Source organism: Phalacrocorax carbo, chromosome 6 (assembly GCF_963921805.1).
Source record: "Phalacrocorax carbo chromosome 6, bPhaCar2.1, whole genome shotgun sequence".
Lineage (NCBI taxonomy): Eukaryota > Metazoa > Chordata > Aves > Suliformes > Phalacrocoracidae > Phalacrocorax > Phalacrocorax carbo.
The window spans coordinates 53,128,767-53,149,994 of NC_087518.1; the positions used below are offsets into that span (position 1 = coordinate 53,128,767).

A 21,228-nucleotide genomic window follows, 5' to 3' on the forward strand; every position below is an offset into this window, starting at 1 on the left:
TAGTTTTGTGGTCTGTCTTACCATATGAACCTACCAGAGCAAAGCCAAATGAATACTCTAGATTAGTACGCTGTGCATAGATGTGAAAGTAGCTTTGTTCTGGTTTGGGTTTTTTAGCCTGCTTAGTTTCAAATAGATAGTTGCTTGCAAAATCTTATAAAGCTAGGATTAATTTCATAAGCTTTAGCAATACTCCATATTAGCTTTTTTTAATACCCTTAATCTAACTTTAAAACCACATATGCATTTTAAGGCGCTGCAACCAAGAGCCTTTATGGCAATTACCGTTGTCAGTATCAGGTCTGAACTCTACTTCATCCTTTTTACAAGTGTAAATGAACCCAAAATAACTTCCTGCTTCTCAAATAAGTAAAGTATATTTGAAGCTCACACTCTCACTACTATTTCTTTCCTGAAGGTATTAGGCTACATAAGAACTAGGGATGAGTGCGCGAGCAGTTGCAGCCGCTGGTGGGTGGGTTCCTCTTGCAGCTGTTCATTCCAGGAATCTCATTGTGCTGCTGCCTCTTTTTTTTTTTTTTTTTTTTTTTGTTCTTGTGCCTAAAAATCATCTCCTGGTACTTGCATGGTATGTACTCCAGCTGTAACTTAATTTTCACCCTAACACTTCATAATAGTGTGCTCTCTGCACAGCGTGGGTACTGATAAGCGCCTGCTTGGCTAAGGGTATTTTAGGGTATTAGGGTGGTGGTGGTCAGAAAGTCAGAAATAGCTGACAAGGCTGTTTTGTTTTCTTTGGGGAGGCTGTGCTTTTGTGGACTTATCACTTGCCAAAGGTATTACTTCACTCAGCCCTACCAACGTTTTTTTAATCAAATTTTTTGTTATCATAACATTAAAATTTTGTGTCTTTTTTTTTGCAGTAGGGAGAATTTTCTTTGAGTGAAAACACAGATATTCCTTCTTCAACTAACATGTTAAAAACATACTGGGTAGGTGACAGTTTTAGGCCCATTTTAGAAAACTTAGAATTATGACTTCTTCAGCAAATATCGATGTATTTAAAATCTTCAGAGCTTCATGTAATCTGTATCAGGCTGGATACAAACTCCACAGAAGAACCTCTGATTCTGTGGTATTCTGGGCTGGAAACTCTGCAGTTCCTTCATTTACACCAGCTGGGGTTTTTTTTACATATATGCAGAATAAATTTTAAATGGCATTATTCCCATTGATATGTAATCAATCACATAGCCCAGTGTTAAATACTTCGGTGTCAGTCTGGAGTTATGTTGTTGTCACTGAGTTATAAACTCACATATAATAGCAACAGCACAGTAGTTATCAGACAGTATCCAAAGGCTCTGATGCTTCAGTCCTTGGTATCACTGGGACTTCCCTCTGAGGGTGGTGGGGACATTCTTGGATTGTGAATAAGCTGATATATGAGACTACTTGACAGCTGAACTTTGTGTACATAAGAGTTGGGTCCTTACCTTAACATCTTCATTAAAGCCATCAGTAAGATCTTTATCAGTATGGCCCATGCTTTATGCTCGTAGGAGTTTGTAATTTGCATTGCTACTTATGAATTGTAGCTGTTTATTTCTCATTAAGCAAGTGTCGCATATTGCTTACAGACTGGGAGGATCAGGAGAATAATATTTCCTTGGACTGCACTTGAACCAGGTGCTAGAGGGCTTTTCTAACTGTGAGATGTAGAAACTTTTGGTTTAATTGCAAATTTATTATGGAAAACAACTTAGTCAAAAGGAGAGATTCAGTGGAAAAATCTGCAGTTAGGCTATACATCCCCGTACTACCCTATGTTTAACAGTATTATTGCAGTTTCAGCAACTGCTTATGTGAAAAAGTGATACTAGAAAAGCATTTAATGTAATATTAGAGGGGGATAAATGTAAATTATGAGCTACGAATAAGAAGAAAACATCATGTTACCCGTCTGCTCTTACCAGACCTCAAGCAAATGCTTTACAAACCACAGTTTTGTTTTCTGTTCCAGCTCTTCAAATTCCAGTATGTGATTGTTTCTCAACCAACTTGGATGCTGCTGTACTTTTCCTCTTGGTTTTAAGAGATTAGAAAAAAGAACTAACTATTAAGTATGATCTGAAAAAATCAGACTTTCATATGAATATTGGTAAAGTTGTGATTACAAGCTGGAATCTGCCTAACTCAATCCAGTAAAATCTTTGGCCAAACTTTTAATAATTTTTTCCCTCAGTCAATAGTCTCAAAGACAGATATTTGTTGTTATATGCAATTTTTGAACTGTTATTCCAAGTCCGTAACTAATCAAACCATAACAACGACCGAAATCATAGTTAAGTTATGTGGATTTGTAAGATTTCAATTGATGAGTAAACCATTCCAGTATATTGGCATTTGGCCACTTTGCTATGTAATAGTGTTTTTAATGAAGTATTGCTGTAGCAACAGATCTGGATGACATTGGGTAGCTGGTCGCTGCTGACTGTTGGAAATAAAACAGACTTTTAGCAACACATGTGTAATGTCTGAAGGTAAAGTAACCCAAAATAAATGCCTGTGCTCTACCGAGGATGCAGTATGGGGCACGTCAAGCCAAAGTCTGACTTACTGACTTATGAATTTAATCCTTCTGTGAAAGTGTGTCTGTATGGTGAAAAACCCATGTATGCTAGTAATATGTGCAACAACTGAAATCTGAGAATAAATTAAAGGAGAACTGAGAGAAATTGTATTGCAGATGATTTTAAGCATAAAATATCAGTTATTTCAAAGGCGTTAAGAATTCTAGTACTATATGAAATGCTTCTGGATGTGTTATTTCAATGGAAAAGCTTGTTGGGGAAAGAGGATAACGAGAAGGTTAAAAACTTCACTTGCTCTCCTGAAGAACCAGCAAGTGAAAAAAGGCATGAGAAGTAGAAAATGAAACAAACTCAAGTGAAGCCGAAACCTGTTTTTTATTAAGGGCTTTTATTTAGAACAGTATTTCTTGGTTACTAAAACACTGAGCATTGGTTATATAACACAGCCAAGGTAAAAACTTAACAGAGGATTTAGATCAATATAGCGATGTAGTCTCTTTAGATAGAGAGATCTTCAGAAGCCTATCAAAGAAAAGGCAAAACCCCTGGGGAAAAATTATTTCTTCTCTCTCTTCACTGCAGACGATGTTTCTAACTGTGCTTTAAAAACAGAAGAATACAGTCACCCTTATATATATTAACAGGTCATAGAAGAATTTACTCTCATAGTAGTACAATGTTCTGCCTTCCAAATGAAATACTACATTAAAGTATACATGAAACACACTTTCAAGACCTAAATGGAATTTTCTCATAGTCTAATAATTAGGGTTTTCTTTTTTTATTTTAAAGATAAAAATACAGACATTACTGTAAAGGATAATACAGATGATTTCTGCCTTCGAGATACATTAAGCATTGCATCAACGGACTCCTTTGTTTCCACAGCTGAGGTAAGACTCTTAAAAATTGCTTCTTTAAAGATTCATTGATCTGTATGAACAGTGAACAGAAGAATCTTAATTCTTTGCTAATTATTGTAAGCAAAGCGTATTTCTCTTATGGGGAAAAAGCTTTCCTTGCTTAGTTGTAACCAGCTTCCTAGCAGTTCAAGTAGTGAAGCTGGGTTCAGTTTGCACTTTTTGGTTTTTTGGGGGTTTTTGGGTTTTTTTGTGCACTGGCAGAATGTTTCCCCAACTCCTTCTAAAAAGAAGTTGCTTTTGAAAAATATGTCAGATTTTCATGAGGGAAGAAGCACAGTCGAGGCTATAGTAGTTCCTTTCCCCATGAACTGCATTTTTCTGTTCCCTTTTTATTTTCCCCTATTCCCTTACCATAACATAAAGATGTATGAAGAAGGCTTTGTCTTTTTTGGAGCTGGATGTTTGTGGAGAGGAAATTATTAAAATTGACAGCTACCTATTTTAGTACCTACCATGCACTTTGTCTAACTTATTGTACTTCATCTAACTTTCCCTAATCTTCTTGGATAAGACCACAAAGGATACATAAAGAAATAATCTTCTGATAACAGGGCATTGTCTATTAGCTGAAATCTGCTACAGCTCCCTTGAAGTATTTGGAAGAATTTTATATACAGTGGCACACTTATTTGGATGAGGAATATCTCCTTTCATAGCCTCTCAGGAGCTGAAGTGATCTTGAATAGCACTCTTCTCCCAATTACAGGAAAGGCAATTGGTCTCAGTAGATACATTCGGCATTAGATATTGCTATCATGTATGCACCACAACTAAGCTACTAAACTCAGACAGCTGTAAAAAGAGAGAATTGCATACACATTCTTTGCAATTATCTTTTGACTGTCCATTGTGTGCTTTGTTTTTCCATGACACAATTATCGTGATTTAGTAATTCACAGTAAGTTGTGATGGTATGCCTAGTGTTCATTCCTAAGACTGTGTCTATACTCTTTCCTGTAATTCGGGTGAGACCACAATTCAAGCTTGCTTCAACATTGTTAGGTCTTGAGAGGAGCTGTAAACCATTAGAGTTGGTACACTTTGTATCTTTTTTTTTTTTTTTTTTTCATCCCCATGAACTTTCCTACTGTTTTTGCAAGTAGGTGGAGATGGGAACAATCCATTATGGTCATTTGTGTTGCTTGGCTTAAAAAACCCCCAAAAAACCAGGATATATCACCCTAGTGGAATAACCATCCTATCCTGATGAGTCAAAATTGGCAATGGAATAGTCTTTACACATCCTGAAAATATTCTCTGCATTTTGATACATCAAAGCCACTTCTGTTACCTCTTTCTTCCAGAAAAAAGTTGCAAAGATTTTTCTCTTCCTTTCCAGCGTTCTAGCCTTTGCCAATAGAACAAGCTCTCTGATCTCCTTTCTCAGATTTTATTAAAATTCTCAGCTGATATGAGTCTTGAAGAGTAACAAAGCCATAAGCAACCTGAAGTTTGGTGTTCAAACCAGAACACCATGAAAATTCTAGATTAAATATGAGCCACTAGGCTTAAACTACAGGGCCAGTTAGCTCACTAGTAGTAGCCACTGGGACATCATTGTGTGGTGCAGGTGAAATAAAGCTGTGAATTGGTCTTCTCTTATGCATATAGTGTTACCAGCTTTGGATTTTTCTCAGCTAATGGGCAAATAAGCATTTTTTCCTTTTGTCCCATGCTCCCTGATTGCAGCTAAAATTTTAGCAACTATCTGAAACTCTGTGTGCTGATAGAGATTTTTAGCAAAGTTTTAAAATCTGAAATTCATATAAGTGTATACTGCTGTGTGATTTTTGTCCTACTGGAATCATTAGTAACTTCACCTTCCGGGAAATCACAAAGTAGCACCATTTTTTGTAGTCACATCATGCTACAAGCTGTATGTTGGCAGTTACTCATCTTCCTTTTACATTGCATCCTGTCCCAAGGAGCAGGGCGAAGTATTTTGTGGGATTCTGGTTTTAGAGACTGGAAGCTATCTCCGTGTTTCAGTGCTGACATGAAGTGAAGTCAAATTTAGTTCACTGCCCTCAGGAGAGATAACAGCAAAGACACAGGGAATCCTAAAACAAGACATAGACGTTTTGATGGAAACTGATACGCATACTGCTTAGGAGGAAACAAGAATGTTGTGCTGTGTTATATTAGGACAAGGCATAGGAAGATGGCTTTCAAGAAAAGAACTGTACAAAACTGGGGCAGTTGGCAGAATTTAATCACACGAGCTCTACAGGACAGCAGTAGGGTGTGCCAAAACTTCAGCTTGGCTATGGCTGATAATCAAGAGGATGCTGAGGATCATGCACTTGATGACTCCTCGTACAGAATTGTGCCAGTCTGGATACCTACAATACACAGGTGCCCAAATCCTTATAAAGATGGTTTAGACAGACAGTTGCCATCCCTAAGCCCAGACAGACTTCCATTCCTGAGTACTCGCAGGCTCTCAGAAGCACTGCAGAAGGGATGGTAAGCACAACCATTTGCCCTAATTAAGTTATAGATACTATAGCAATAGTGATAGAGGCATTTTCTTCCCCATTTGAGACCGTCTGCCATCAGCTTGTCTTTATGAGGGTTAGTGTCTTGACACTTGCTATCTCACCTACTGTGTGATCGAAATAGCTACCACCTTTGGCAAGAACACAGCCATGAGTGTGCCAGATAAAGCTCTCCACCCTCTCTTTCCTGGCTTCTTTTCCATCTTTCCAATAGAAGCTCTTTCTGCTCTCCCTGACAGTGAGCTTCATTGCTGCCTCTCAGTTGTCAGTGTACATGCGTTTAGCATGTCTTATTTTCACATCTTGACCAGAACTGAACCTGTAGTTCTATTATCAAATAAATTTTGCTTGCTTTATTAAAATGTTAACTCAGTCCAAAGCGTAGGAGATTTTAGGTTTGTGAATAAAGCCTTAGCTGCTCTCTTTTTTTATCACTAATTCCTTTACTAAGGTTGTCTTTTTCTCAGTTCAAATCTATTAAAACAACAGTTCAGGAAGGAGTAGGGTTTGATAACAGGGAAGGAACACCAGTTTCCATATGCCTGTAATTATTTGTACCTGGCACCAAAACCTTCAAATTGAATGAAATGGAATTTTAGATTCAGAAAGTGCTCAAAAAGATCCCTGTCACTGAAAGGTAGGGGTACCTTTTTACTTGTTTACAGAGAGATGTTTTATTCCTTTCCTGAAATAGGGAATACCAGAGGGAATAATGTTGGCAAGTAGTAGTAAGGTGTATTCCTGTAGCATTTATAAGGGAGGTGTCTGGTTTGGTTTCTTTCCTGTTTCATTGTAAAAATCAGACACGTATATATTCTGTATTCTGACTGCTTCAGAAATGTGACCATAATCACTAATCTGATCTTCTCAGACCTTATTGTTCTCATCCTGGTCACTTCCCCCATTCATGTCATCTGTCTAGTTTGATGTGGATTATTTTCTTACCCCAAAAACAAATGTACTACAGCAGTCCTGCAGTTGAGCATGCCCTGGGTAGCAAATCATAAGGAGCTCCCTATTCTAAAAACTTTAATGAGGTATGGAGGTGCCTCGTATTTATAGTCTTAAAACATGTGGAGAAACAGTGGAAAGAATTAATCCCTGAAGTCTTTCATTCTGCTAACAATAATACTATTTCTTTGGAGAACCTGTACCTGAAGTGCCACTATCCACTGCGTACTACTTTGGGCAAACTGAAAAGGTTTCATGGTGTCCATGGTGAAGCACGACAGCCAGTAATAAAGCTTGTCTATTCATGTCATCATCAGAAGCTTTCCACCTCCCAACAAATGTCAGTAGTGTTGTAGGCAACAGGAAGGTTCTGTTCCACTTTGAGAAACACCTCCTGCTACTATGTCCTTTCTAACAAATTCCTCAAACTTCATGCTTTATTTCTGTTGATTTTTTTCCCCCTGCCATTATTTGTCTGCCACAACCTAATAGATGTAGCCGCAGTTAAAAGGATTCCATTGTAGGGAAAAGTTTTCCATGTGGCAATGAAGACTGGTCAACGGGAACCAGATTCCTTTGATTCCCTCAAAGGACAGCTGCGGTTCCTTGCTGTATGGCTATGAATAGGAAAACTTAGGCCAGCAAGTCATGAAATTGTTCTCTAAAAGCTTTAATAATAAAAAATCTGGAGTTGATCTGTGTCCTCTAACAGAAACCTTAGCTATGTATGGTATTTGCAGTTTCATCTAATAGCCAGTGTGTTCCTATACACTGACCGCTCGTACTATACAGCTTTTAGTTCTTATATACATGTAACATTTGTAACAAATAGCATATATTAGCACTGAACTAATTTTTGTACCATAATACCTCCATGTAGGTATTATATAGGCAAAAGCCTATGTACCAGACACAGCCTGGGATTGTTCCGCCCGGTGAGGAGCAGTACTGCCACTGAGGCACACAACAGTGAATTCACATTCTTCAATATGCTTAACATTAATAAAGTTGCAGCAATAATTCAGATAAAATCATGTTCTGAATGTGTGTTTTCCTCAAAGAAAATATCAGGTGTCTTATAATATATACAAGGAAGTATAGGAGTTCCTGAAAATACATGAACTTCCTTCCTGTTTTCTTTCAGATATTAGGAAGAATGCACCACTTTATCATTTCAGTTTATTAAAGTATTCTTAAATGTTTTAGTAAGTCATTGCCATCTCATCTTCCAACACCCAAAACATGTCTCTCACTCATCCTGCAGCTACTTATGTTTGTTTGTTTTTTTTTTAAAAAATCTTTTACAAGCTAAAGATACCCAGAGAAAGAGAGCAGCAGCAGCCTTTTTAATACAGGGTAAGCATGCTTTCTCAGAATGTAAGGAATGCTGACTGTGCCAGTAAATTGACCTTTTTATTAGGGGGAGCAAGCAAGAATTCCGAAAAGGTCTAGCATTCTTTATTTTTGTTACATTCATGTAGCTGGTTATTTTGGTAGTCAACAAGGTCTTGATGCACAGCTGAGAATTTTTTTCTATTTATTAAGAAACAACTTGTGAGTGGCAAGTAAGAGTGCTGAGTCTGTTCATTAGACCAGAGCAGTCAGGGAATCCCAGGCTTAAAAACTATTACAAGTTCCAGAGGTTTGATGTTTTACAACAATGGTTTCAGCATCTCTTTACTAGCAGATGCAGCCTTAAATCCGAACTGTCCAGAGAAAATTGATTAGCATCTGAACAAAACCAATCCACGTTGTAATCTTCAGAGGCTGCTTTGCAGCACTGTGTATAGAGACACAATTTACTGCTACAAGCTTTGGAGTTTTGAAGATGTAGGTATTATTTCAACATAATGAAGTTAGGTATCCACTGCAGGTCATCATAAATGTCCTGAGCAGTGGTCACCGATAACCACTATCTCTTTCTTTAGCCTTGAATGGATAGAAGTAAAGCATGACAAGATTAGGTTGCTGCTATAGGGTGTTCCATCTTTTCAGCTCTTCTCTGCATTTTCATATTCTTCTTCATGTAACCCCACATGACACTGAGGAAATAGCAAACATTCAGAGTCTGGCACGTCAGCTACATCATCACAAACCTCTGTGCTACAGCTACCAGCACTTTTGGAAACTGCTTGGAGCACTTTTTCATTCTTAGTGGTGTGTTAAGTGTTTCAAAATGGCAGTGGCTGTGCAAAGAAGTGTTCGGTACAGAGTGGAAAGAAAGGACTCAAGGAGCTTTCAAGAGTCTAACTTACCTGTGATGACAATATGTGGAATGCTGGGGCTTTCTGATAAATACTGAACCACTGTTGAGGCAAGTTACACGGTGCATAGGGGTGCATAGTGGGGTAAGAAGCAGCTACCTGAATACATATCACAAATGCACGTCAGTTTGTGTAAGGTAGTTATAGTGATAGTGAACCATCTCATTTAAAACTAACCTTTCTCTCCACCTTTTTCCTCAAAAGTAACAAGTCCGTGGAGACTTTTACAAGAAAGGGTTTTGATTTTCCTTTTGATGTTGGCTTGAGAAGGTTTTATCTAGAAAATGTTGTATGCTCTGCATGTTGTTAAACACTGTATATGATTTGTCCATTCTTCTAATGGCTGAACGTATTGCAGGTCTATTGCAAGACCTATGTTGCCGGTCTTACAAACATTCAGTAATGGCTATTCTTTTTGAGATTAAATAGGGTGAAAGCTTGCCTATATAAACATCCTGATTCAAAATAAAATTAGATGTTGATTCTCCGACCACACATCCACTTTTCTAACATAACTGAATCTTTTAAAATATAACACTGTATGTTACATATATATGTATTGTTTATATCTACATATAAAATATTTATATATAAATATATTTTTTAATACTAGAAAGCATCAAAAGAAAATCCATGATGACTCCAGGAGCATTACGATGCAGCTGCAGAGCTTGTCTGGAAATCACCTTTTGTAGTTAAGCTTAGAGGTCGTTTCATTTTTGGGTTTTCAGTTTGTTTTTTCTCCTCTCCTCTTTTTGCATGCTAAGAGAAGTCAGTGATAGAGGAATTTGCACCCCCTTTCCAAACGTTTCTGGTTGGGACTAACTTCTAACTGTAATCAAAACCATCTTCTGAGTGGAAGAATAGTTACACCTTTCTCTCTTGCTTTGTAGCTGGTTGATTTAACCTCTCTGTTTGAGCTCAATAATACTCATTGCAACAGTAACACAGCTATGTTATTTCATCTGCTAGCATGAGAGGAAGTTTAAAAAAAAAAAAAGCTAACTGTAATCACGGGCCTCACCCAACTCCCAGGTATCAGATTCTGTGCTAATCTGTAACCACAAAGGCTATGATCAGGCATCTTCATGTGCTGAAGATGGTAACATCTCAGGCTTGCTGGCAGCAGCTGCAGATTATCTGCATCTAACTGTAGAAATCACAATCCTAAATCAGTCACAGTCAGTCAGTTTGCCTAAATATCTGAAGAAGGGAATTTGCCCAAAGTTCACTAGAGAAAACTAATATAATCCCTTTTACCACAGAAATTATAACCTCCAAGAGAGGGGCAGCTGTTTACAAAGTGCATGTGTGTTCACAACCTATTTCTCCTCATGCTTTGCAAATGAAATAAAGTAAATGGAATGTTTTATGGCTTCAGTAATAGCTGGATCAGGTAAGAAATAAATTAGTGTACTTATTTGTATTCTGTTTTGGTCTTTATTTTGGAAAATATGTATTTATTGTTCCACAGTTAATACTTTCTTAACTATAATGTAGAATAACACATTCTGGAGTAAAGAATTTTTACTTGTCCTTGTTTATACCTGTTCTAACTATTACACTATATATACATGTGTGTATATATGTGTGTTGTGTGTGTGTCTGTATGTATATTTGTTTCTTATATCTGAAAGAAATCAGTTTATTCCTGTTTCTTCCAGTTGGTTAAATTATTCCTTCCTATATATTTTCACACATATTTTGCATTAAAAGCTATGTGGCTTCCTTTGTTTAATAAGAACATAAATTTTCAGGTGGGCTTTCTGAATTAGCAAATCCAAAACACAATTTGGTGCTACGATTAGTATTGTTAAATTGGAGTAAAGTCTTTAGTCTTAATAGCTGTAAATCTTTTTTAGAAAGTCAGCTTATTCTGCTCTGTTCTTCCAAGCAAAACAACTGATAAACAAATACATACTTTGAAAATGGAAATACTTTCAAGCTAGAGGAATTCTGAAAGTGTACGTTCCTCATTTAATTATAACATTTTGTTGACCTTAAAGCTTTTATTCCTTCACTTATTCCCCAGCTATCGTCTTGTCGCTTGAGTCTTAATTTGAGAACTCTATAGAATTCTATATAGGAATACAGGGGTTTGGGTTTTGGTTTTTGGTTTGGTTTGGTTTGATTTTTTTTACCCAAACTAATAAATTTAAAATGGAACCTGACAGTTTTGTGAAAGGAATCGTATGTATTTGCTTACAGTAAAAGGATACTGGTATGAGTGATTCAAAATAGTAGTGCAAGTTCCAGCAAATGTCTGCCATCTAACAACGTGCGACGCTTGTCAGAACACCAGCTCTGTACTGAAATGTCTGTAACTTATTCATGTGCTTAAATGCTTACACGGACAAAAATAGGTATTGGCATGTGCCTATATCCTTCCCCTTAGCAGGCAAGGCTTCTTGGCCAAGCTGTTGGTGCTCTAATTGGCTCAACTAAAGTGTGTGAAGAAGACACACTGGAAGCATGCTTCTTAATGTCCTTATGAAGTGTTATGCCAGCCCTTGCCTCTGTGTCCTCACTGATGGGAAAAACTGTTCAACATAGATCTATTTGAAAATTTTAATGGAAGTTTAACATCAAGTTATATTTTAATCTGATTATTTTAAATTTTTCTAACATATAGGGTTATTATTCTTATATAGTTTATTTACTATGAGAATTATTTTTTAAAGATGTTTCTAGGGTCTCTTTTTATAGCCTAGAAGCACAGGTTTGTTTCCCCCATGCAGGATATTTTAAAAAAAATTGACAAGAGAAAGTTAGAATTCTTTTCTGGTCATTAACTAAACTGAAGGATGTGTAAGCTTCTGGGGGTTTTTTTGGGGATCATTAATAATATAGTGTAATGTTTGTGGTGGACATTGTAGCTATCCTTTGTTTTGTGGATTAAATATGATATTCTGTAAACAGGCGTTCTCCATGTTCTTTATGTGCTTTCATTTCTTAATCTGATTTGGGTTTTCTTGCTCTAAAATGTGTATGAGTTCATGTTAATTTATATGATAACCACACAGTTAAAGCTGCTGATAAGGAAAACCTTTTTGGGAGTCTGTAGTAAAATGCTGGATGTTCATGCTTCCTACAATATGCTTTGGTAACTAGCAGACATATTTACCAGCAAAACAAAAGCAGGGGTGGGAGGATGTTACTATTTCCAGCTTCCTAAAGATTTGCATGATGCAATCATTCTGTACTTTGCGTCCTGACAATTTTTTAACAGTTTTGAGACCCACTAGATTTAACTAAACAAATTAAAACCAAAACTAAGCTGCCTCCATTTAATTAATTAAACTTTTGAAACTTGAAACCTGAAACTGTAGCTTTCAGATTTTAAAAGTCATGAAGTAACACTCTTGTTAACACTGTGGTGTTTCTCTTCTGTTTACTAGTTGAGTGTTGCCCCTTTGTTTTAAAGCAGATGCAGAAGAGGATACATATTTCAATAGAATATCAGGAAAACCTCTTTAATCTGTTTTAGCTTTACAAAAATTATGTTAGCAAGCTCTTTAATGAACTTCAAAAAATTCCTTTTTTCAGCTTGCAGAGCACAGAGAGATTCGTAATACGTATGGTCTAGATTCCCTTTGCCATTGCCCATTGTATGAAGAAGCTATGCAGTTAGCAGAAGAAGGCAAAATTTATTCACGAGTGCTAAGGTATTGATTTACGTCTATCTAATTATTTCCAAGAAAAGCAAGAATTAAAGTTAAATATTCTGTATAGTACTCATTTTTAGAAGTTACTTGTACTACGTATTTTTTCTAGGAACTAGACTTAGTGGAAGTTTCTTGTGCTTCTTTTTTTAATGGTCTTTAAAAACTTTTGGGTTTTTTTGTAGGACTGAAATGTTTGAATGTCTAGGAGACAGTGACTTCCTCGCTAAACTTCATTGCATTCGACAAGCTTTTCAGGTAAATAGTAAGGAGAGTGATTTGTCTGCCTGTCTTGTTCAGCCTAAAGGACGTGGCATTGAACCTATCAATGCACCACCTGTGCAAGCATTTTTATATCATATTCTGTAATTAAATATTTACCCGTTGCTTCTAAAATGGGGCGTATTTGCAGGGGCATCCCAATTTTGTGATTAGCTTGGGAATCTTTGCACCAAAGGAACTTGCCCACTATCCTAGTGGTTATAATTATAAGTTTGATTGAAGTGTTTAGGGTCACTTAGTATAACCTGTGAATGAATATGTCTATGTTTTCTGAAACCTTTTCTAGATAATTCTTTCAGAAACAGCAAACAGAATATTTCTTGCTGAAAGTGGAAGAAAAATTTTGTCTGCTTTAATTGTGAGAGCACGAAAGGTAAAGCCTTTTTTTAACTGTTTTATTTTTAATGCAACTTCTACCAGAATTTATTTTTCAGTGTAAATAAACCATCTCTCATGTTAAGTTTGCTTGATACTCCTTGCTTTTTACTTTACAGAATCCAAAGAAATTTGAAGATGTCTTTGATGAAATGATATATTTTTTGGAACAAACAGATCACTGGGATAACACTGAAATGGAACTTGCTGCTAGAGGAGTGAGTCTGAATTTCTGAAAAGTGCTTTTACCCTTAATTATGCAAACCGTAGCATCTAAAAATAAATTTTTACAGTTCAGAATTGTGGGAGAGGCAACTCTTCTTTGTTTACATTGTTGATTTAGAGAAATGACATCCACCACTGCAGTTTAGTACCAGAAAGCACATAATTATTTTTTAATTTCTCCTTTACTGACAAAGTATCTTCAGTATTCATTAAAAACAATTATAAATCTGGATATTCATCCAGAGTTAGAATATGGGGGATGCTGAATTCCACTGCTGAAAGAGAAACTAGTTTACTTAGAAAATGTTCTGTTCTAATATAGGTGAAAAACTTGAATTTTTATGACGTTGTTCTCGACTTCATATTAATGGATTCATTTGAAGATTTAGAAAATCCACCGATATCTATACAGAATGTAGTAAATAACCGCTGGCTAAATTCCTCTTTTAAAGAAACAGTAAGTATTTATGTGTAATTTTCATAATCATTATTCTATAGTACATTATAATAAGTAGATGGTATGATCTATTGGTATGATAGTATTGGTGTAAGCATTCTCATATAAAATTTCTGTATATGCCAAAACTGTTCTTCCGCTTATCTGTGCTTTATATTCTTATGTAGAAATGAGAATAAATCCAGCAACTTCAGGATACAGACTATGAATATTGTCTTGATAATAACATTAATTCTGAGCAAAGAAACTAAACCGTCCTCCACTGTAAACTCTAATTCAGTTTCCAATATAACAGAATATGTACCTGAAATATTCCTCAGGGAAAATAAAGAGATAGTACTATCAGGTTTTTCATAATAGCAATTTAAAAGCTACAAGTCTTGGTCTAAAATACATAGAATGATTGAATGTACTAGAGAAAATAACTTGTCCTGCAAAAAGGAGTTTTCTCTGAGGAAGTAGAATTTTAGAAGGAAGTTTGTTAGCCACATCTTAGATATTAGATACAGGTTCTTGGTTCATATACCAGAGACTTAGCAATAAGGCACAAAGTTGCAAGCAAACAGAAGTAAGTTAATACAATACAGGCATTCAGATGTTCGTAACATTTCACAGTGTTTCAGATGTTCCTGTTTATTTGTCAAATGGAACTCATCCCTCTGTTCCAGATATACAGGACATGGTCAGCGGGTACTACTGTAATTTCATCCATTTATATCTATAAACTGCTAGTTTTGCTTTTATTTTTGTCTTGCAATTGAAATATTCCCTCTAGAGGGGGAAAAAAAAAAGGTAACATGCATGTATTTTTGTAGTTATGTGATAACATTGTGTTTTCTGAGTAGTAAATTATCTTGCAGTACTGACAGCGAATTGGATGAGGTTACAAGCTATGAGGGGAATAAGCCTAGTACTGATATCGGTATATTGTATCTTACAGGTCCATATTTGGACAAAACTCCTTAGCTGAATCTGAAGCTATTGCAAGAATGTTTTTGCTAAAAGGAAAAAGGACATTTCAATGTGATTGCACGCAATTTAATATCTAAAATAGTTACTTATGTCTGAGTACACATTTTGTTGTATAAGAGAATGGTCCTCCATTAAACCCAGTGAATGTTGCTAACTGTTGCAACTGTAAAAGCAGTCAAGGATGCCAAATTACATTTGAATTAAACAAAGAAAATGTTGCAAAGTAAGATCTGAAAATAAATATGAACTACATGTAAAATGAATTATTGGTATCAGATGATATTTTATAGTTTTAAACTTTATGTTATCACAAGATTAAAACTGAAGAAACACAAATCCCCAAATTATAGAAATACAGTATTCTGCAGGTCGCTTCTTTTGAGATAAAAGATAATTTCTCTTATAATGAAGTTACGCAGGTTTGGGGCTTTTTTTTTTTTTACATTCAGGCTGTGGCTTCAAGCTGTTGGTCAGTACTGAAGCAGAAAAGACAGCAAATGAAGGTAAGTTGCCTTGCAAATTATGTGGACCAAAGCTACTGATGAGCTCCTAAGAATTTGAAGTTCTGTCCTATAGCTTTGGCAGAATAAATTCCAGATCAACCCTTAATCCTGTAGACATGTTAGTGTAGACAAGAGGCTGCCAGTTATGTACGATTAGTTCACGGGGCCCTAATATCATTTTTTTTTAGCAAAAAGTCTTAGGTGAAAGATTTTCAACCTAGCTTAGGTCCAGTAACAGTGGTTGCAGTAATTTCTCTGTACCTCAGATTTTTGCAGACCAAGGTCATTAATCTTGTATCTCACCTGCTTACGCTAGGATTCTCAACCCCATCTCCCTGCATCATCTCCACAGCTAAATAAAATTCAGTCCTGTCCCTTTACCTACCTGAAGTACCATCGTCCTCGCCAGCGGCAGGAACTCTATTGCAGCCTCCTTCAGCCCCCTTCTGCATCCTGACCCCTCAGTGAAGGAACTCTGCAGATTCCGAAGTAGAACTCCTCTGTGCCAGCAGCTCCTTACTTCCACCTTTGGAGGCTTTTATTAGACCTAGGAGGCAAATGCCCCATGTCTGTCACAGCCAGACCAAAAGCAGAGTTGGGGCTTGCTGCAGGACATCCATAGCCATTAGAAGTGGTTTTGCATACCGCAGGTGAGGAATCTCTGCTCCAGTGCTTGGCACTGACACCTTTCTCTGATTCTAAGAATAGCTATTTACGTGACTCCTAACTGGTAAAGACATATGTCATCGTAAAATAAGTTGCTTCCGATGGCATTTGGTGTTTCGTAAAAGCTCCTCAGCTACAGTTACGTCTTAAGATTTGAGATGTTACATCCCTGTGTCAATATGGTTGGGAATTTTATATAAATAGATCTTTCTACACTCGTTTTATATAAAGGGATTGTATCTCCAAAATAGATGTTACAGTAACCTATTATTTTCATCTCTGTTTCAATGTACAACTCCCTACTCTGTCGTTCCTTTGTATACTGAAGTCTCAATATTTATAAGTTTGTAAATGTGTGAGTAACTTTACTGCTTGGGACTAGTTTCATCAGTGCTGCTGGAGTCATTCAGAAGTGGATGAAGTTAAGCACCATGGAAGTCTTTGTAAGGGAGAGACTAACTACTACAAGGAGTTTGAAGAACTTAAATTTACTTACAGGCAGTTCTTTGTGTGGTATTTTATGTTTTAAATTATGATTAATTTCTATTTTTATTATTTTATAAATTAACTGATGTTGTAACATTATAAATACATGAGTATATAAAAACTGTACCTCCATATATGATATATAAATTTATACTATAGTATATTTTATGAGCGCCAGTAGGTTGTAAGAGTAACAACAGGATGTTGTTCAGATATTCACAGATATTTTATGTTTTTCCTTAGACTTAAAGATGGATTTTTGTAAGGTGTCATTTTCTTCGATTCAAAACTGTGCAGCTTGCTTACTTTTTTGCAAGTTTCAGCTATACATAATGTATAGGGGCTCAGAGAGGAATAACCAAATAAAATTATCTGATCTGTCATATGGGAGTTGGAGTAGATTGTTCATGACCTTTTTGGGCTTATACCCATTCATCTTAAAATATTCAAAATACAAAGTACCACTGAAGTAAAAAACTCTAAAGAAATCACACCACTTGTTTGGTACCGTTGCGCTATAACTTAAAGGAGATCAAATTACCACAGCCCTGAAATAGTAGCTGTTTTAGGCTTTTCTGAAGACTTAATTTTATATGACAAAGATTTATACTAAATTTACTGTGTAACTTTTGTCTACAATTCTTACATCACTAGGTGCCTGATGGATTTTTTGCACATTTCTATGCTATATGTGAACATATCAGCCCTGTTTTGGCGTGGGGCTTTTTGGGCCCTAGAAATTCCCTTTATGACCTGTGCTGCTTCTTCAAGGTTTGCAAGTTTTTTTTTTAATTACCACTTACCTTAATTAAAAAAAAAAAAAATAATCTTCCAGATTAAAAGAAATGAGGATCTTACTTATACGCATACATTTGCATTTTCTTAAGATTAAGACTAACAGTAAGAAACCATGAAAATGAATAGTTTCATATTAAATTTTTTTAAGCCTAGAACTGTTTTGCAAAGTCTATTTTAGTGCACTTGTATCGTAGCACCAAAAGAGTACAAGAGTACATAAATGGATGTTTTTAGGAAATGTGTAAAAGAAATAGCTAGCATTGCATACTTTTTTCTTCTTGCAAGTGAATATAAGTTTTTCCTTTATTTTTTTCCCCCCACTAGGATCAAGTGCTTTTCTTCCTCAAAGACATTTTTGATTTTGAAAAGGTGAGATACTCAACTATGGAGAGTTTGGCTGAAGATCTTATGCAGTTATTAATCCGACACACTGAACTCTTAATGGCCTATCTTGGAGCGGATTCACTAAGACATGTCGGTGCTTGCGTAAGTGGTCATGGGCATGTCATGACCAGTGGGCTCTTAGAAGCAAAAGTACAGTAAGCTTAAAATCCATGGCAAATGAGATGGAGTGCACTTTGGCATACTCCTTCCCACCTTTCTCTCTAACACGGAAGCTATCATTGCTGTTGCTGAGCAAGCGTCTGAAAATGTATCATGTCGCTAAGTATGGAAAAGGACTCAGGGAGGTTAAATGTACATCTGCAAAAAGAACTGGTGAGCATATTATTGTGTATGCCTAAATTAAATCTGCAGCTCAGCTGTCACTGTATTTATACTTAATGTATCCCAAAGCTTTTTTCTGTAATATTTGGGTAAAGTTTATTTATGAAATACTGTACTTTTGCACAGATAATTTGTAAGTGAAGCTGACGGAGTTGTTTCCTTTAAAGGCTTGTGGTACAAAATGTTTGTCACAGAGTCTCCAAATCATCGTGTGTCTAGATCTAGAAGGTGTTTCGACTGGGGTATATGCAGTCTCTGATTCATGTGACACGTGCAATAAAGTAATCGCACTCACAAAACTGAACGTGTTGCCACTGCCCTGAAATTACCTTTGTGTGGGCGTAAGCAGTCATTTTGTGCTACAGTGTAATAGAGTGATGCAGGAAATGCAGGCACCATTTGAGCAGGAATGACTTCCAGTATGCATTTTTTACTTTTATTTTGTTTTAAAAATATCTAAACATCATGAAGGTGTTTGAGAGCACTTATTTATATTCAAAAAGCTATGCTAGCTTCATCAATTAATTTAAAACTTCCTTTTTCTAAAACTGTTACTACTTTATATGGTGGTGGTGAACTAATACCATTCTCAGTTCATATGTAGCATTTCAGAATGTATTTTTAAATAAGCATGTGTGATGAGATTTGTTAATCGTGAAGCAGAATGGAAGGCAGCGTTTTATAATTAAAAGCATTTAGGATTTCCATCTTCCTCCCTTCCTTGCAGGAAGTCAGGTGCCTATTTAAGAGGAAATGTAAGCAATTGTGGCCATCTGTGTGCAGTGCAAAACTGTGGCTGAGGCTACGGAGCCCTGAACTTTAGATAGGAGCTCAGCACAGCGAGGAGGCATGAGGGAACTTGCAGTACAGTCTTTTCCTGTGCTAGAGGTAATAAATAATGATGATCTATAATCTTTGAACTTCTGTAAACTGAAACAATGTTTCACAGTTAGCTTAGGCTTTTAAACTACACTTACATAAGCTTTGCCACACAAAGCCAGCTCGCAAGAATCTATCCTGTGGCAAGACATACAGAGTAATTCTAAATATTCAGAAACCTGAGAAGCATGTTGTTAAAATCTAGCCTGTTGAAACAGACAGCAATTAGGAACATTTCAACTTTTGTTGCAAACACAACCCAAAACAATGATAGTTGACAAGGAGGGCCTGTGTAATTCCATAGATTTTACTGAAGCCAATGTTTTGCTCCATTGTTGTATTCATTTGATAAATATAAAAATGATGGAAATGTGTCATATGACTTGTGTGAAATGCCAACTGATTATAGCTTATTAATTAAAAAAAAAGTATACTTCTACATGTAATAAAACAGAAATTCCAAATGCTGCTGCTGGCCTATTTCCACCACTCAAGCTGCTGAACTTGGCACCATGCTCCGTCCTGTACTTTTTTCGCTCCGCAGAATATGTTTTCAGTACCCGAATGTGAAGGTTTTTTCACCCGTCTCACTTAGCTTAAACATACTGCTCAAAAGTATCTGTGTTTTGGCAGCGTTCTGCAAGTCTATGAATGAAATTATATGGAACAGTAAAGTGTCTCGTCGGGTACAGAATCAATAGGAATAGCTGGAAATAGAAGTAATGGAGTAAATGGCATGTTCCACAGCAAGTGTGCTACCCGGAGGTTGCCGTGTGTCAAAGGAGACTGTCTGCTGTGGTTTGTCTGCTCTAGTAAAATGATGTGAAGACAATGAGACCTTAACATTCATCAGAGAAAGACAGAAATGCACTTTTTCACAGAAGTAAATGTGTATTTAAGTGAGCAATTTTCATATTATTTATAAAAAGCTCTTGAAGAAAGTGCAACAGCATTGCATGTGAGATTATAAATGTTTCCAGATAATGTAAAAGTCAATCTTCTGTCAAAACTGAAAGGATTTTTTTTAAATAGAAGACTGGAAAAAAGGACTAATGACATGCCAAAATATTTAGAAAATGGGTAAGAACTTGATAATATCTGACTTAAATGTATCTCTCTAAATCAGGAGCACTTCCATGCACTCATAGAGCTCCCAAAAGTCCATAGAATCGCATTGGAAATTGGAGAGATGCATTTGCCATCCAAATAAGAATTACAGTATCTGGGTGCTGTAGGATACTACTGACAAATGTTTGGTTCAGAAACAGTTAAGAAAGGAAGAAAGAAGGGGGGGGGGGGGAAGAGATGGGAAGAGGGAAATGCGCAGGTACCTGTGAGTAGGGTTTTGATCTCCTCTGGGTCTCTTTGGACCTTGTCCCAAAACGCATGCATATATTCTGTCCTTCCAAACTCCAGAGACAGAGCGGGAAATTTAAATTTAAATGGGAGATGGCTGCCTCCTTGTAACACAGAACTGGGATCAGTTCTGTTGTAACCCAAGGTTTGTGTGCCGTGGCTGGAAGGTGTATAAAGAATATCTGTTGAAAACTAGCCATGGGGCTTAAGAACGTCAAAAGTGCCAGAGTTGCACCAAAGCAATGATAGTATGATGCAATTCAACTTTAGTGAATAATCAAAACCAGAATTTAGTTTATAATCTCTAAATTTTTAAATAGTTTTGAATGCCTCTTTCCATGCCAACAAGAACAAGCTAAATTTGAAAGCCATCCTCTTCTGCCATAACTGTGCTCCTAAGATCAGAAATGTTGAATGTGTAGGGATTATACAAGAATATTTATATCATTTGTAATTTAGTTGGAATAACTATCTCACTTTTAATGTGTTCTTAATGATTATTATACTTCACTTTTGTAGTCTTTGGTTTCTATCAAACTAAACATGTCAAATCAAGTGTCAGAGTAAGCGTATTTGTGAACTTTCTATTGCCTAAATGAACTGCAGTTGTGTGTATTAAATAAAATAATTCAGTGAAATGATTGTTGCTC

At 36.3% G+C, this 21,228-nt stretch overlaps 1 protein-coding gene across 9 annotated transcripts in view; it reads left to right on the top strand.

The window, feature by feature from the left end:
* Positions 1-21,216, top strand: part of MIGA1 (mitoguardin 1) — a 43,015-nt gene extending 21,799 nt beyond the window's left edge. For 4 of the 9 annotated variants that reach the window (XM_064455344.1, XM_064455342.1, XM_064455341.1 and 1 more), the window contains exons 8-16: positions 3,348-3,448; positions 12,738-12,856; positions 13,039-13,111; positions 13,422-13,508; positions 13,630-13,728; positions 14,058-14,192; positions 15,614-15,667; positions 17,474-17,590; positions 17,942-18,786. In XM_064455344.1, coding sequence (XP_064311414.1) covers positions 3,348-3,448; positions 12,738-12,856; positions 13,039-13,111; positions 13,422-13,508; positions 13,630-13,728; positions 14,058-14,192; positions 15,614-15,667; positions 17,474-17,590; positions 17,942-18,160 — 1,004 coding nt within the window. In that variant the 3' untranslated portion in view covers positions 18,161-18,786. Of the gene's footprint in view, positions 1-3,347; positions 3,449-12,737; positions 12,857-13,038; positions 13,112-13,421; positions 13,509-13,629; positions 13,729-14,057; positions 14,193-15,613; positions 15,668-15,983; positions 16,847-17,473; positions 17,591-17,941; positions 18,787-19,070 lie in introns of those variants that run through there. The other 5 variants (XM_064455345.1, XM_064455348.1, XR_010373455.1 and 2 more) reach the window with 5 other exon arrangements.
* Positions 21,217-21,228: the final 12 nt, after the last annotated feature.